This window comes from Guillardia theta (assembly GCF_000315625.1).
Source record: "Guillardia theta CCMP2712 unplaced genomic scaffold GUITHscaffold_262, whole genome shotgun sequence".
In the NCBI taxonomy this organism is placed as follows: Eukaryota; class Cryptophyceae; order Pyrenomonadales; family Geminigeraceae; genus Guillardia; species Guillardia theta.
Window position 1 is genome coordinate 27,694 of NW_005434414.1, and position 12,338 is coordinate 40,031.

Genomic DNA, 12,338 nt, shown 5'->3' on the forward strand with positions numbered 1-12,338 from the left:
CCCCCCCCCCCCCCCCCCCTTCCCTCCCTCCTCCCTCCCCTCGAACGCCTCTCTGCAGGACTGATCGTCTGGCAGCTTCCTGCCTGGTGCAGCTTAGATTGGATGATGCATGCGGCGAAATATGCTAACGTTGACGAGTCGAGTCAAACCAAGGTGAGAGAGAAGGAGGGAGGAGGTGCAGGAAGGTGGTGTAGCTCAAACAATCTGTAAAATTCTGCCAGGTGTACTTCATCGATCCTCCCGTATTTGTTGAAGGAAGTAAGATTGGGATGATGAAGACAACGATAGAAACGTGACGTGCTCTTTGAACTGACAATGTACATACTGTAAACTTGATAGAAACACAGAATCTTTTGTTTCAAGATGATGTAACTTTACATGTCGACTGGAGAAAGTTGCTGGAGGTCCTAAATCGTTGTCATCATCATCATCTTCGTCGTCGTCAATGACGTTGTCTCCATCATCATCATCATCATTATCATCATCATCATCATCATCATCATCACCTCAATCATCATCTCAATCATCACCCTCAGTCAAAACGTCCACGTATGACATTCATTGTCTTTGCAGTTCTCTTCATTCTTGTCTTATCATTGTAACTAGACGCATGTTAAAATCTCGACGACAAGAATCCTCGTCCTTCATCTTCACATGACCGACTCCCTCGACGGATCTCGCACAGGATGAGGCGCCAGCGCTTCTTCGTAGTCCGGCCAGTAGCTGTCCTTGAGCCCCTTGTACCTGGACGAGCGTTGGATGCCGAGCGAGGAGAGGAGAGTAGATGAGGGGAGGGGAGGGGAGGGGAGGGGAGGGGAGCAGAGAAGAGGAGCGAAGAGGAGGAGATGGGTGCAGAGCGAGAGCGGAGAGCGGAGAGAGAGGAGAGCAAAGGAGGAGCGTGCGTACCACTCGATGGTCTTGGTCAGCCCCTGGCTCCATTCCACCTACGAGGAGGTCAAACCAGACAAGCAGGAGCTGCTCACGTCACCTCCGGCCTCCACCCGAGATTCTGCAGCCTGCAGGCCACAGTCAGTCACGTCACAGGGCGTAGAGTCCAGCACAGCCCCGACTGTCGCGTCTGGGGGATCGACATGGTCGCTTATGAGTTGTCACTTAACTTTGACACCTCACAAGACGAGGAGAACAACGAAAGGCACACAACATCAACATCAACATCAACATCAACATGTATCTCCATCGTTCAGCCTCCTTCCACATCTTCTCCTCCTCCTCCTCCTCCTCCTCCAAGCACAACAGCTCACTTGGTGTCGTTGATGGCATAGCGAAGATCGTTGATGTTACGATCGTGCACGTGCTCAACCAGCTGAGACAGCAGCAGGTCAGCGCAATACCGTCAAGATGACAAACAAGGGCAAACCTCTCCCTCAGATCCAGCTGGGCGGAGACCCTGAGGCAAGATCAGGTCAGGAGGAGGACACAAGGGGAGGACTGACGGAAGGAGGGAGGAAAAGAAGGAGAGGAGAGGAAAGGGAGAGGAGGAGGAGGAGGGAGGAAAAGAAGGAGAGGAGAGGAGAGGGAGAGGAGGAGGGGAAGGGGAGGGGAAAAAGGAGAGGAGTGGAGAGGGAGAGGAGGAGGGGAAGGGGAGGGGAAAAAGGACAGGAGTGGAGAGGGAGAGGAGGAAAGGAAGGAGAGGGAAAAAAAAGGAGAGGAAGGAGAGGGGGAAAAAGGAGAGGAGTGGAGAGGGAAAAAAGGAGAGGAAGGAGAGGGGAAAAAGGGGAAAAAGGAAAAAAAGGAGAGCGAGGAATGAGAGGAGGAGGGGAAGGGGAGGGGAAAAAGGAAAAAAAGGAGAGCGAGGAATGAGAGGAGGAGGAGTAGGAAGCATACCAACTCGCGGATGAGCTGGTGAGCGAGCTCGATCATGGAGATCTCAAAAGGGGATCCGATGTTGTAGGCCTGCGGGGCAGCAGGCTGGTCAGCCTCCCTACTCACCGCATCCCCCCGGCTCCTCTCCTCACATGGAAGGGTTCTCCACGGTGGAGGATGACGTCGAAGGCGCGAACAACGTCGTCGACGTGGATGTAGCTCCTGCGAGCCTCGCCCTTGCCGTGGATGCAGCACTTCTTGCCTCGGAGCAGACGCAGGATGAACTTGGGGATGACTTTCTCCGGGTACTGGGCGGGGCCGTACACGTTGTTTCCTCTCGTGATGATGACGGGGAGCTTGTAGGACTTCATGTATGCCTTGGTGATGAACTCAGCAGCAGCCTTGGAGCACGAGTAAGGGTTCGTGGGTTCCAACATGGCGTTCTCCTCCACTCCGTCTCCCAGAACGTCTCCGTAGACCTCGTCCGTTGAGACGTGGATGAACCTCTTGATCTGCCAGCATCGATCAGCAGCTGAAGTTAGGGCGGGGACTGCCAATGTGCCAGAGGACGAGGACGAGGACGAGGACGAGGACGAGGACGAGGACAACAGGAAGGAGGGAATCAACTCAGAGAACATAGCAACGAGGCAGAAGCAAGCCCACGTACAAGTGCACATACAAGTACATAATGAACATTCACAAACACTCAATTCCAACACTGACGGGGGAGTAGAAGCAGCACAACGAGAAGCAGAGACAGGAGGAAGCGAAGGAGGAAGCGGAGGAGCAGGAGGAGGAGGAGGAGGAGGAGAAGCAGGAGGAGGAGGAGGACCTCGAATCGACGAGCGCACTCTAAGAGGGTGTGCGTGCCAAGAACGTTCGTCTGAGTGTGAGCCAGGGGGTTACCGAAGGATGCGTCGACATGGCTCTGGGCGGCAAAATGCATGACGGTGTCGATCTTGTGGAACTCCATGAGATGTGAGACGAGGTCGAAGTTGCAGACATCTCCGCGGCAGAACGCGTAGTTAGGAGCAGAGGAGACTTCGGAGATGTTGTTCACAGAAGCACATCTATCGAGCACATCGAGGTTGACGAAGCGTACTTCTGGGTACTTCTTGACCAGTGCCTTCAACACGTGGCTGCCAATGAAGCCGCATCCTCCCGTGAACAGAACGCTCTTCGGCTTGTACTCCATCCTGCAAAGCTTTCAACGCACTCAAGGAAGAACTACACTCCTCTCGTGCACGGTCTTCTCTCAAACAATTTTCTGACGTTTCCCCCTACCACCGACCAGCCTTGCCCCTTACGTGTAGTCGGGTATACCCCTTATCATCCTGCTCTCTCTATCCTTCTGTAGCTTGCTTCACTCTCCTTGTATCCTATCCTCCTCTTCTTTTCTCGCACATTGTTAGCCCTCATAAATCCTCGCGTTCAAAAGTCATCACCATAGTTTCCTTTTCCTCGCCTGCCTTGCCCTGGACCTCATATCTTCTTCCTCATCCTCTTGCTCTTCCTCTGCCCATGATCATCACTGCCATTCTCCTCCTCATTTTCTCCTTCCTCCCTCCTCCTTTCCTTCTTCCCTTCCTGTCTCGCTTCTTGCATGGTCACCCCAACTGCTTGCAAGAACCCATCGTCACCCTACCCCACATTTATTACCCCACACCCCCTCTAAATCAATATACTATCAGATTACCCATCAAAATACTATGAAAAACGCCGGTGAGAAATTGTAAATGAGTACCCCTACCTCATAGAAATATCACCCCACCGTACCGAATCAGCTCACCCTGACGGGCGAAGTCCTACTACCCCACCCTACCTTTTTCCACAATGTCGTTTGTGAACCCGTCCAATTCAAAGAAATCACCTGGGAATGTACCCACCTAAAGTACCCCTGATTTTGGTGACCCCCTCGTTTCCCACTTGGACGTGATCCTGCTGGGAGTACCTCTACCCCAAGTTTACCCTGCAAACTACCCCTCAACTTCCAACCACCTCAAATGATGTACCACTACCCCTCCATTTTCCAGAAAGTACCCCTACCCATCACACATGGATCGCTTTCGACTCTTGCCACCTCATCTGGCAGACTACACCACCGACTACACACCCCACCTACTCAATTACCACCTCTTAATACGAAAAATAGGGGGTAGTCCATGCGCCCCCCGACTGAGCGGCTTCGGAAGTAGTCTCATCAGCTGCGATCGGACCGTCTTCATTTTCAAGTCATCAGTACGAGGACAATCAGGAGAGTCGACTGGAGCCCGCCGCCGGCTCGGAGAGTCAGACGGCCTGAAACCGAGCCTGAGGAGATAGACAGCCTCGGATCGGACAGCCTGACAGACAGACGGCTGAGCCTGTGACAGCCTCGGACAGACAGACAGACAGACCGTCGGCCCGACAGACAGACCGTACGGTCCGATGACGGAATACAAGTTTGTTAGACTTGTACTAGTCCAAAGTCACGCAGACATCACATCGACCTTAGTTGTAACAAGACAGTTTTTGCTCAAGACCGACTCGCGAGTTTAATGCACACAAAACCAGAATTGAGGAGCACATGAGAGATAGACTGTATGCTAGGATGTGAAACCCAAGCATCCAGACATGAGAGGACCTTACTGAGCAAGACGGCTAGGAAAGCCCCCTCGTAAGTCGTCTTGGTTTACAGGAGAGTTTTGTTAACTCGGCACTATCTGACTAGACAGACCGTACGGTCGGACGCCGCTGTGACAGCCTGGCAGACAGACAGACAGACAGAGAGCCTGGCAGAGCCTCTCCGAGAGAGATCGGACCGTCGGACAGCCTGCCCGGCTGAGCGGCCTAAGTTCGGTTCAGACAGAGAGACAGCCTGGGAGAGACGGCAGGAGACCGTGGCAGAGAGACAGAGACTGCCTGACGGTTGGGGTGGCTGAGGGCCTCGGAGCAAGCCGGGAGCAAGGGAGCAAGCCTTGAAGGGAGCAAGAGGCTTGCCAAGTTGCCATGACTCAGTGAAGGGACTGGAGCCGCACTCAGTCACTGAGGGAGCAGATGACTCGGCCCGGGGGCCGCCGGCGCCGGACCGTGGGCCGTACCGTGACGGCGGCGCGGCGCGCTGCCTACGGTCCTCAGCTTGTGACGGTCACAGGCGGCTGACCCGGCAGTGGCAGCCTCGGCCGGGTACCGGGCCCGGGGACTCAGGCTCGCAGTGACGCCCGGCCCCCGGTGGCCGGGCCGGGTTGGCCGGGCCGGGCCGGCCGCGGCGCCGCGGCCCCGCCGGGCCATGACATACACTCGGAATATTTTAGTTAACTTGGGATGGTTGGTGCGAAGAGGCGACTGAGATGGCGACGTTGGAGGGAGGGAAGTAGAGGAGAGTAGGAGAGAATGTAGAGCGAATGGCGCGACAAGAGTAGATGAGGAGATCAGGAGAGGGGAAGAGGGGAAGAGCGGGGAGGAAACAGAACATGGAACAGAGGAAGGGACAATGAAGAAGGAAAGGGAGATACAGGTTTGAGCGGGGGAGGATTAAGTGAAACGATGACGGGAGAGATGAGCGAGAACGATCACTTCCGTTGGGTATACAAACATTGTTGTCTCATGCTTGTACAGATCGAAACAGACCGTCCGATGTTCCACACACGTAAGTTCAGCAGTGCTTGACAGGTAGTCCCAACACAGCTGCTCCTTTGGTGTTGATTGTGTATGCTCAGGAGCATCTACTTGTCGAATTTCCTTGGGGTTGTATCACCAAGTGATGTTGCATATCTTTGCACCCTCATGCACTAACAAGGCCATTCAAGACCTCAAGATGAAATATTGTTTTCTTCTCCTCTTAACGCTGCGTTTTGCTTCCAACGTGGCTGCTCAGGTTGTGTTGAGTTGCAAACAGTCAGCAAGAATTGATGGATGATGTCTACAGAGATTTGTGGACACGTCGTTCAAGGTGATCACCTCCAAAGGGAACTTGAGTACGCTCGGCACCCCCCAGGTTGGAAGTGAAACCTGACATGGGAATGCCGCTGACTTGATCGAAAGAACGGAACGTATTTTAACCGCACCTGCTCCATCTCATCCTCCGATACTCTTGACTGCTCGTTCCCTACCAATCCCCTACCTCCTCTTCTAAAAAGGGGTGAGGAGAGCAGCTGGGTTGTAGCTGGAAGTGACTTGGCATGGCAGGCGATTATGAATGCCCGCAATCTTCCATCTGTTTTGTGGTGGCCGCGTACGGTGCAAGCGGGATCAAGTTCTCATTATCGAACGAGCTGCTTCAACAGGTTCAGTTGCAGGTGTGCTGTGATGAGACACTCTACATTATCCGTGTGATAACTTCAACAGAATGTGCAAACACAAATACAACAGAAGCTTCCCGGGCAAGAGCCGAACCCTACTGATGGAAATCTGATTATCTATGAGTTTGCGATCTTGTAAGCGCTTTGTTTTCCTGACTGTTTCATGATCTTTGGATTTGCTTGCAGCCCGCAGCAGCAATTCCTTCAACCGTACAACTTGAAAATATTCTTTGAAACCGTTCCGTTTAAAGAAAGGTGTCTGATCCAACAAACCGTTGCTTCTTGTGATTTCTTGATGTAGGAGATATGTCAATCTCTATTACGGCTCTCCTCCGTACAATATCCAGGTAATGGACAAGTGACAAGTGCGATGAATTTTACTATCATTGTTCAGTTTTCGCAAGTGACCGGCCCGTTCATACCGATCAGCAGCATGACAACTGCTCCATTTCAAAGCATTCAAGGTTTGTCATGGAGCAGTGGGTCCTTGAAGAGCTAATGCATCCTTATTGTTTGCTGGCGACAGTCCGTATCCGCGTGTCTCACCACAGTTTCTACGACAACGTCACCATTGGGGGACCGGAGCAAATAAGTATGATCTCGTTCATTTCGGTTCTGGTTGACTTGTGTGGGTTTCTTTCTCCGTGGTATCGTTTCTCTCGTGGGCATGCATTGTTTCGTCAGGCGGCCAGGTTGGTCTCGAGCGAGCTTGCGTCTTGTGTCCTGACAGCATCTGCAGAGCGTGAGCTTGTACTTGAATGGAACATATGGGAATTTCTCGTGGCGGACGTCGACGATGTGCGTCGGTGGCATACAATCGGATGGAAAATGCCCTGATGGGGTAGAGCTATTGAGTCTCCCTGGACAACTTGCGCTCTGACCATGCTGATTAGCTTTGGGAACGCCAATTTGCATTCAAGCCTCAGTTGTCAACCTACACTCTTGTAACCGAATCCTCTTGCGTGACGAGCTCGAGCTCATGTGCTCTACAGAGCTTCGGCCAGTCCAAGTTTCCTCAAGGGATATACTCGACATACCTTTCTCAAAGTCCCTTCAACGTTGCAACCTCGAAGGACTTCGTTGTGCAAGCAGATCTCAAGGTGAAGGGAGTGCGTGAAATCGGCTCTGTCTGACGCAGTTGGTAGTTATCAAGTTTCATTGACTCGATCCTTCAAAACAATGGTACACGATAGGGACTCTCAGCCCACGAGGGTCCGACTGTTTCCCTTGTATTGATCTTGCACAAAGATCCTCAGTTCAACGACGAGGTTCGACTAGCCTTTGTAAATTGCCCAATGAAGACGGTACGTCTAAGTTTTTTTGCCTGCACGACCTTGCTGAAGCTGTCTCAGATGACGTTGTATGCTATTACTGCGGTGAGTTTGTTTTGGTAAGATGTGAAATACCTGTTTGTATTGAGCACCTTTCGAAACAGGCCCTGAATGTGACTCAAACCTCCAACCCTGGAACAGTCTTTGTTGTTTCGTCTGTGAGAGCTTGACCTTCTGCAAGTGTGCGAGATTTTGAAAATCCTGCAGGTCGCAATAAAGGTTTCAGGGAAGTTAGTGGAAGGAGCCATAGCGGTTCCAACGTAGGGTGTGCCTGTACTGTGGGAAGTTTGTTCACTCCTTTTCAGGTTTCAAGCGAGGTACTCAGCAATGGATGCCAGCAACAAGTTTGACTCGGTAAAATTTGACGTGAAATTATCTCTCATGAACTTACTCCCTTCACCCCACAGCCTCAGGTGCCTTGATCGCCTTCGACCCTCGTTAAATGTCTCGAACTGACAATGATCATAACAGTACGGCAAAATGACGGTAGACTGGACACCGCGACAGGGGCAGGTAGACCGAGTGAAGTTGTGCAGTAGCAAACTGACGAGCGAATCGTTACAGGAAGGATACACCTACAACTTCTGCTTCAATGTGACCCACCCAGTCACTCACTTTTCCAACATCAGGTCCCGACCGACCTCATGGCGTGCCGTTGGGCTGACTTGACCCGTCAGGTGTCTTGGTGTGAAGGTGGTGAGGTGCCAGTATTGTACGCTCCAGGCCGATACCCTCCTGGTGGGATTCACGCGTTTACTGGCACTGATCCCCATCGACCGCTGACGAGAGTTCCCCACAGAAAGTAGCGACAAAGTTTCACACAAACTGGCTCCAGCTGTGGTCAGCAAACAGTGAGCCAGGTGAAGCCGTTGGAAACTCCCCCGACTTGTCGCTCACTGTCGTCTCAGTCTTCCCCATCGATTCGCCGAGCCAGTTCCCGTTGGACATCTCGAACCTCCAGCCACAGACTCGCATCACCTTGGGGCCGACGTACGTGACCAAGGTGAGCGAGCGAGCAGGAGGGCTGGGCTCCCCTTACGCTCCTATAGGTCTTCGATGACCTCCCTGGAATTGCTGCGAGGTTTCAAACGACCGTCGACCGACTGCTTGAGGTGAAGCCTCCTCTTCAGCCATCTCCTCTCGATGAGCTGCGCTGCCCGTCACTACCACCAGCCCGCTCCTCCTCCTCTTCCTCCTCCCTCTTCCTCCTCCTGCCTTCCTCCCTCCCTTAGCTCTTCCTCCTCCTCCTCCTCCTCCTCCCTCCTCCTGTGCTCCTTCTCGTGTGAACTTCTTTCAGGTCAACCCAGACATCAATGCCAAGGTTCAAGCCCCCATGGATCGAGCTGGAGCTCCGATCCTGCCGTCCCTGTCGATCGGGCAGGAGGTGTCGCTCTCGTTTCTTCCCCTTGCGCGTCTTACCTGCTTCCAGGTTTGCGTCATCCCACCGATTTGCCCCCAGCCGCCCTAGACGGGAACTTCAACGGTTCCCTCCTCCCTCCTGTATAGATCGAGCAGCTTCTGTCTCGACGTAAGTTAAGTTAGCGACCCCCTTAGCATTCGCCCCTGACTAGCAGGGAACATCCTGTTACAATATTCATCCAACGAGTAGATCAGGCTCTGAAACCTGTTGTGTGCTGCCTTCGCTTATTTCCTCAATATGGATCGGAGCCTTGAGTTCGGGCCCGGGACGACTCGCCAGTCAACGTACTAGTACTGACTGAGTACTGACTCCAACTTAGCTTTGGGCAGATGGAGACTCCGACTCCGATCATTCTGTCATCGCTGATCACGGCGCCGAGTCTGGGCAGCCGGGGTCCGGGCCCGGCGACCGGGCCCGGGGCAGGCGTGGCCGGCGGTCAATCATGCGGCTCTACCCGGTGGGGCGAATGTAAGGGTTGACTTTTTTTTCGAATTTTTTGGGAGACGGTTGAAAATTTCATGGCGGGCTCTTGCTTGCGGCGAGCGATCAAGGGGAAGAGTGTGAGGGCGAGAAGGAACCAGCCGCTGCCTCCTCTTGCTCCTTGACCAGCCTGCCATCATCCTCTGTTGACCGATTCACATCCTCACTCCTTCCCTGGCTCCTCTTCGAGCTTCAGTCAGTGCCTGCTGTTGCTGTTGAGAAGGGAACATGAGCGTCTTGCGAAGAGAAGGCTCTGAGAGCAGAGCTAGTGACGTGTGGAAGGAAAGCCATGCCTCCAAAGACGCCAAAGAGCATCTGGACATCGGAGATCCGGGAAGGTCGACGGATCCGAGTGGGGAGCTGAGATCACCATTGAAGGAGAAGGGGGTGAAAGCTGAGATCGCAGCAGAAGTTCTGCTGCTAAGAGGGAGGGTGCTGTCGAGTTTGCCTGTGAAGAGATGCTTCAAGTTGTTTGTGGGAGGGTACGCCGAAGACTTCGCCATGGAGAGGACGAGGCTGCACATGAATGTGTTCCCAAGGCTGTACGCGTGAGTTTCTGTGGTGCGGCATAGCTCCACCATTCTTAGACTTGTTTGCGCAGGTTCTGCATGGAGTCAGGGATAGACTTCGATGTGGTGGACATGATGCATGGCGCTAACGACCTCCTTCCTCCAGAGCCAAACTTCGCTCAGGTCTGCTTGCAAGAGGCCCAGGACTGTCTCGACCATTCTACAGTAGGGTTGCGGTACTTGGCCATGGTGGGGAACAAGGTGGGGCACGTTCCGTTCCCCGCGAAGCTGTCGAAGCATGCCTTCACAGACATCATCAACATCGTCAACGAGGAGGACAAGGAGCTGTTGAGAGCCTGGTACCTGCCCGATGAAGACAGCTACCCGCTCTACTACAAGTTGCAAACGCCTCTGTGTGCTGCTGAAGAGATAGCAAGAGGTGCTGATATCGAGGATCTCGGGCCCGAAGACAAGCTGAGAGCCTTCACAAACTATCGGGCAGTCCAGCAGTCGCTGCGGAGGATCTTCCTGCAGGCCGTCCAGCTGCTTCATGTCAGTGACTACAACAAGTGCCTGCTGCAGAGTGAGCTGGAACTGTTCCTGGAGGGGAAGAGCGGCGGTCAAGGCAGCGTGATGAGTTTGCGGTACATCCGAGGGATCAACAACAAGGACGGAAGAGCCAAGATCTACAAGGATCTTGAGAAGGACGGGCTGGACAGCAGCTGGACTGCCTATATAGACTGGATCCACCAGAATCGAGCTCAGCAGCTGCTGGGGTCGGGGAAGCAGATAGTGAGGTCGACGATCAACTGGACCCCCTTTGGCGTGACCGACTTCAACGAGCAGCACAAGGTGAGCAGCAGCAGCAGCAGCAGCAGCAGCAGCAGCAGCAGCAGCAGCAGCAGCAGCAGCAGCAGCAGCAGCAGCAGCAGCAGCAGCAGCAGCAGCAGCAGCAGCAGCAGCAGCAGCAGCAGCAGCAGCAGCAGCAGCAGCAGCAGCAGCAGCAGCAGCAGCAGCAGCAGCAGCAGCAGCAGCAGCAGCAGCAGCAGCAGCAGCAGCAGCAGCAGGTTGATGCATAGAAATCTAATTTGGGGGGCAGGCCTACTTGGAAGGAATCGAGCAGAACTTGTTTCAGTTACTTCAGGAGAGCATAGAGATGGACTTGAAGATGAAAAGCTCAGTAAGCTCTCCCTCTCCCTCTCCCTCTCCCTCTCCCTCTCCCTCTCCCTCTCCCTCTCCCTCTCCCTCTCCCTCTCCCTCTCCCTCTCCCTCTCCCTCTCCCATGCTCCTGCCTCCTCTCCCTCTCCCTCTTCCTCTCCCTCTCCCATGCTCCTGCCTCCTCTCCGCTTCTTCTTCATCCTCCATAATCTCCTCCTCTTCCATCTTCTCCTCCTTACTTCCGCTCTCTTACTCGCTTCTTCTTCAGAACTTTACACCAGATTATGTCGACTTTATCCAAGAGGTTCGCAACCATTCCGTTCACGCTGCCCGGCTCGCCTCCGGCTGCTTTCCCGTCCCAGAGTTTGAAACCTTGATGGGCATGCTGACAAAAACAAATACAACAAACACAGGTTACCCCTCTCCTCTCCTTCCTTCTCCTCTCCTTCACTTTCCTCTCGTCTCCTGTCCTCTCCTCTCCTCTCCTGTCCTCTCCTCTCGTCTCCTCTCCTCTCTTGTCCTCTCCTCTCCTTTCCTCTCCTCTCCTCTCCTGACTTCTCCTCCAGGTGAAAGCAGCCCGATCTTCCTCGTCGGCCCTCCAGGGTCGGGCAAGTCGACCATCCTTGCCTCCCTTGCCTCCCGTCTCTCAGCCTCCTCCTCCACCTCCACTCAGTCTCCTCGCTACGGCTCCGTCTTCGCTTCCTCCAGCGACCTCTCCCCCTTCGGCAACATGGACGAGGAAGGGAGGACCCAGCTGGTCATCAGCAGGTTTGCCAACATCTCCCAGCAGTCGCAGTCAGCTAGGGGCCTGCTGGGGGGGATCTTACAGCATCTTAAGATATGCCTGAACCTGTTCCTGGACGGCTGCTGGGAAAGTCAGTCGGTGAAGGAGTTTATGAGCAGAGAGCTGGAGCAGGAGCCGTATGAGACTCTCCTGCTCTACTTCCCCTTGTGCCTCAGAGAAGCTGCACAAGTGGTTCGTTTGCTACCCTACCTCCCTCCCTCCCTCCCTTCCCTCCTCCCTCCCTCCCTCCCTGTCAATCCTGCATCATTCCTTTTCTCCATTCATTTACCAGGCCATTAGGACTGTGTTTCGCCTCCTCCTCTATCTCCTCTCCTCCTCCTCTCCTCCTCCTCTCCTCCTCCTCCTCCTCCTCCTCCTCCTCCTCCTCCTCCTCCTCCTCCTGCTCTCACTTCTTCTCAGTTCAACCTCATCATCCTGGTCGAGGGGACCGACGAGTTCTCAACGGAACACCACCCAGAGAAAATCTTCGAGTGGGTTCCCAGCAGAATCCCAGCTAACGTCAAATTGGTGGTGTGTAGAAACTGCTGAAAA

At 53.9% G+C, this 12,338-nt stretch overlaps 3 protein-coding genes across 3 annotated transcripts; 2 read left to right on the forward strand and 1 right to left on the reverse strand.

Annotated features, from left to right (window-relative positions):
- Positions 1-545: 545 nt before the first annotated feature.
- On the reverse strand, positions 546-3,022 carry GUITHDRAFT_98705 (hypothetical protein; the record flags this gene model as incomplete). The annotated part of the gene is made up of 8 exons (XM_005818859.1): positions 546-744; positions 907-944; positions 989-1,016; positions 1,263-1,324; positions 1,379-1,408; positions 1,846-1,914; positions 1,977-2,336; positions 2,657-3,022. 8 exons carry the CDS (start codon positions 3,017-3,019, stop codon positions 651-653), a joined length of 1,044 nt encoding a protein of 347 aa, XP_005818916.1. The 3' UTR covers positions 546-650.
- A 2,544-nt stretch (positions 3,023-5,566) lies between these two features.
- Positions 5,567-8,903, forward strand: GUITHDRAFT_121887 (hypothetical protein; the record flags this gene model as incomplete). The annotated part of the gene is made up of 25 exons (XM_005818860.1): positions 5,567-5,680; positions 5,732-5,780; positions 5,992-6,101; positions 6,151-6,239; positions 6,291-6,359; positions 6,406-6,451; positions 6,499-6,568; positions 6,631-6,716; positions 6,844-6,945; positions 6,998-7,048; positions 7,097-7,204; positions 7,250-7,286; positions 7,353-7,408; positions 7,457-7,480; positions 7,540-7,593; positions 7,643-7,695; positions 7,741-7,789; positions 7,907-7,948; positions 8,000-8,064; positions 8,113-8,173; positions 8,235-8,295; positions 8,344-8,438; positions 8,485-8,547; positions 8,733-8,819; positions 8,865-8,903. The coding sequence occupies 25 exons, from the start codon at positions 5,567-5,569 to the stop codon at positions 8,901-8,903; spliced, it is 1,680 nt and encodes a 559-aa protein (XP_005818917.1).
- Positions 8,904-9,563: 660 nt separating this feature from the next.
- GUITHDRAFT_121888 (hypothetical protein) lies at positions 9,564-12,335 on the forward strand (the record flags this gene model as incomplete). Its single annotated transcript, XM_005818861.1, has 7 exons — positions 9,564-9,883; positions 9,937-10,696; positions 10,744-10,911; positions 10,944-11,024; positions 11,271-11,415; positions 11,569-11,978; positions 12,207-12,335. The coding sequence occupies 7 exons, from the start codon at positions 9,564-9,566 to the stop codon at positions 12,333-12,335; spliced, it is 2,013 nt and encodes a 670-aa protein (XP_005818918.1).
- Between the last annotated feature and the right edge of the window lie 3 nt (positions 12,336-12,338).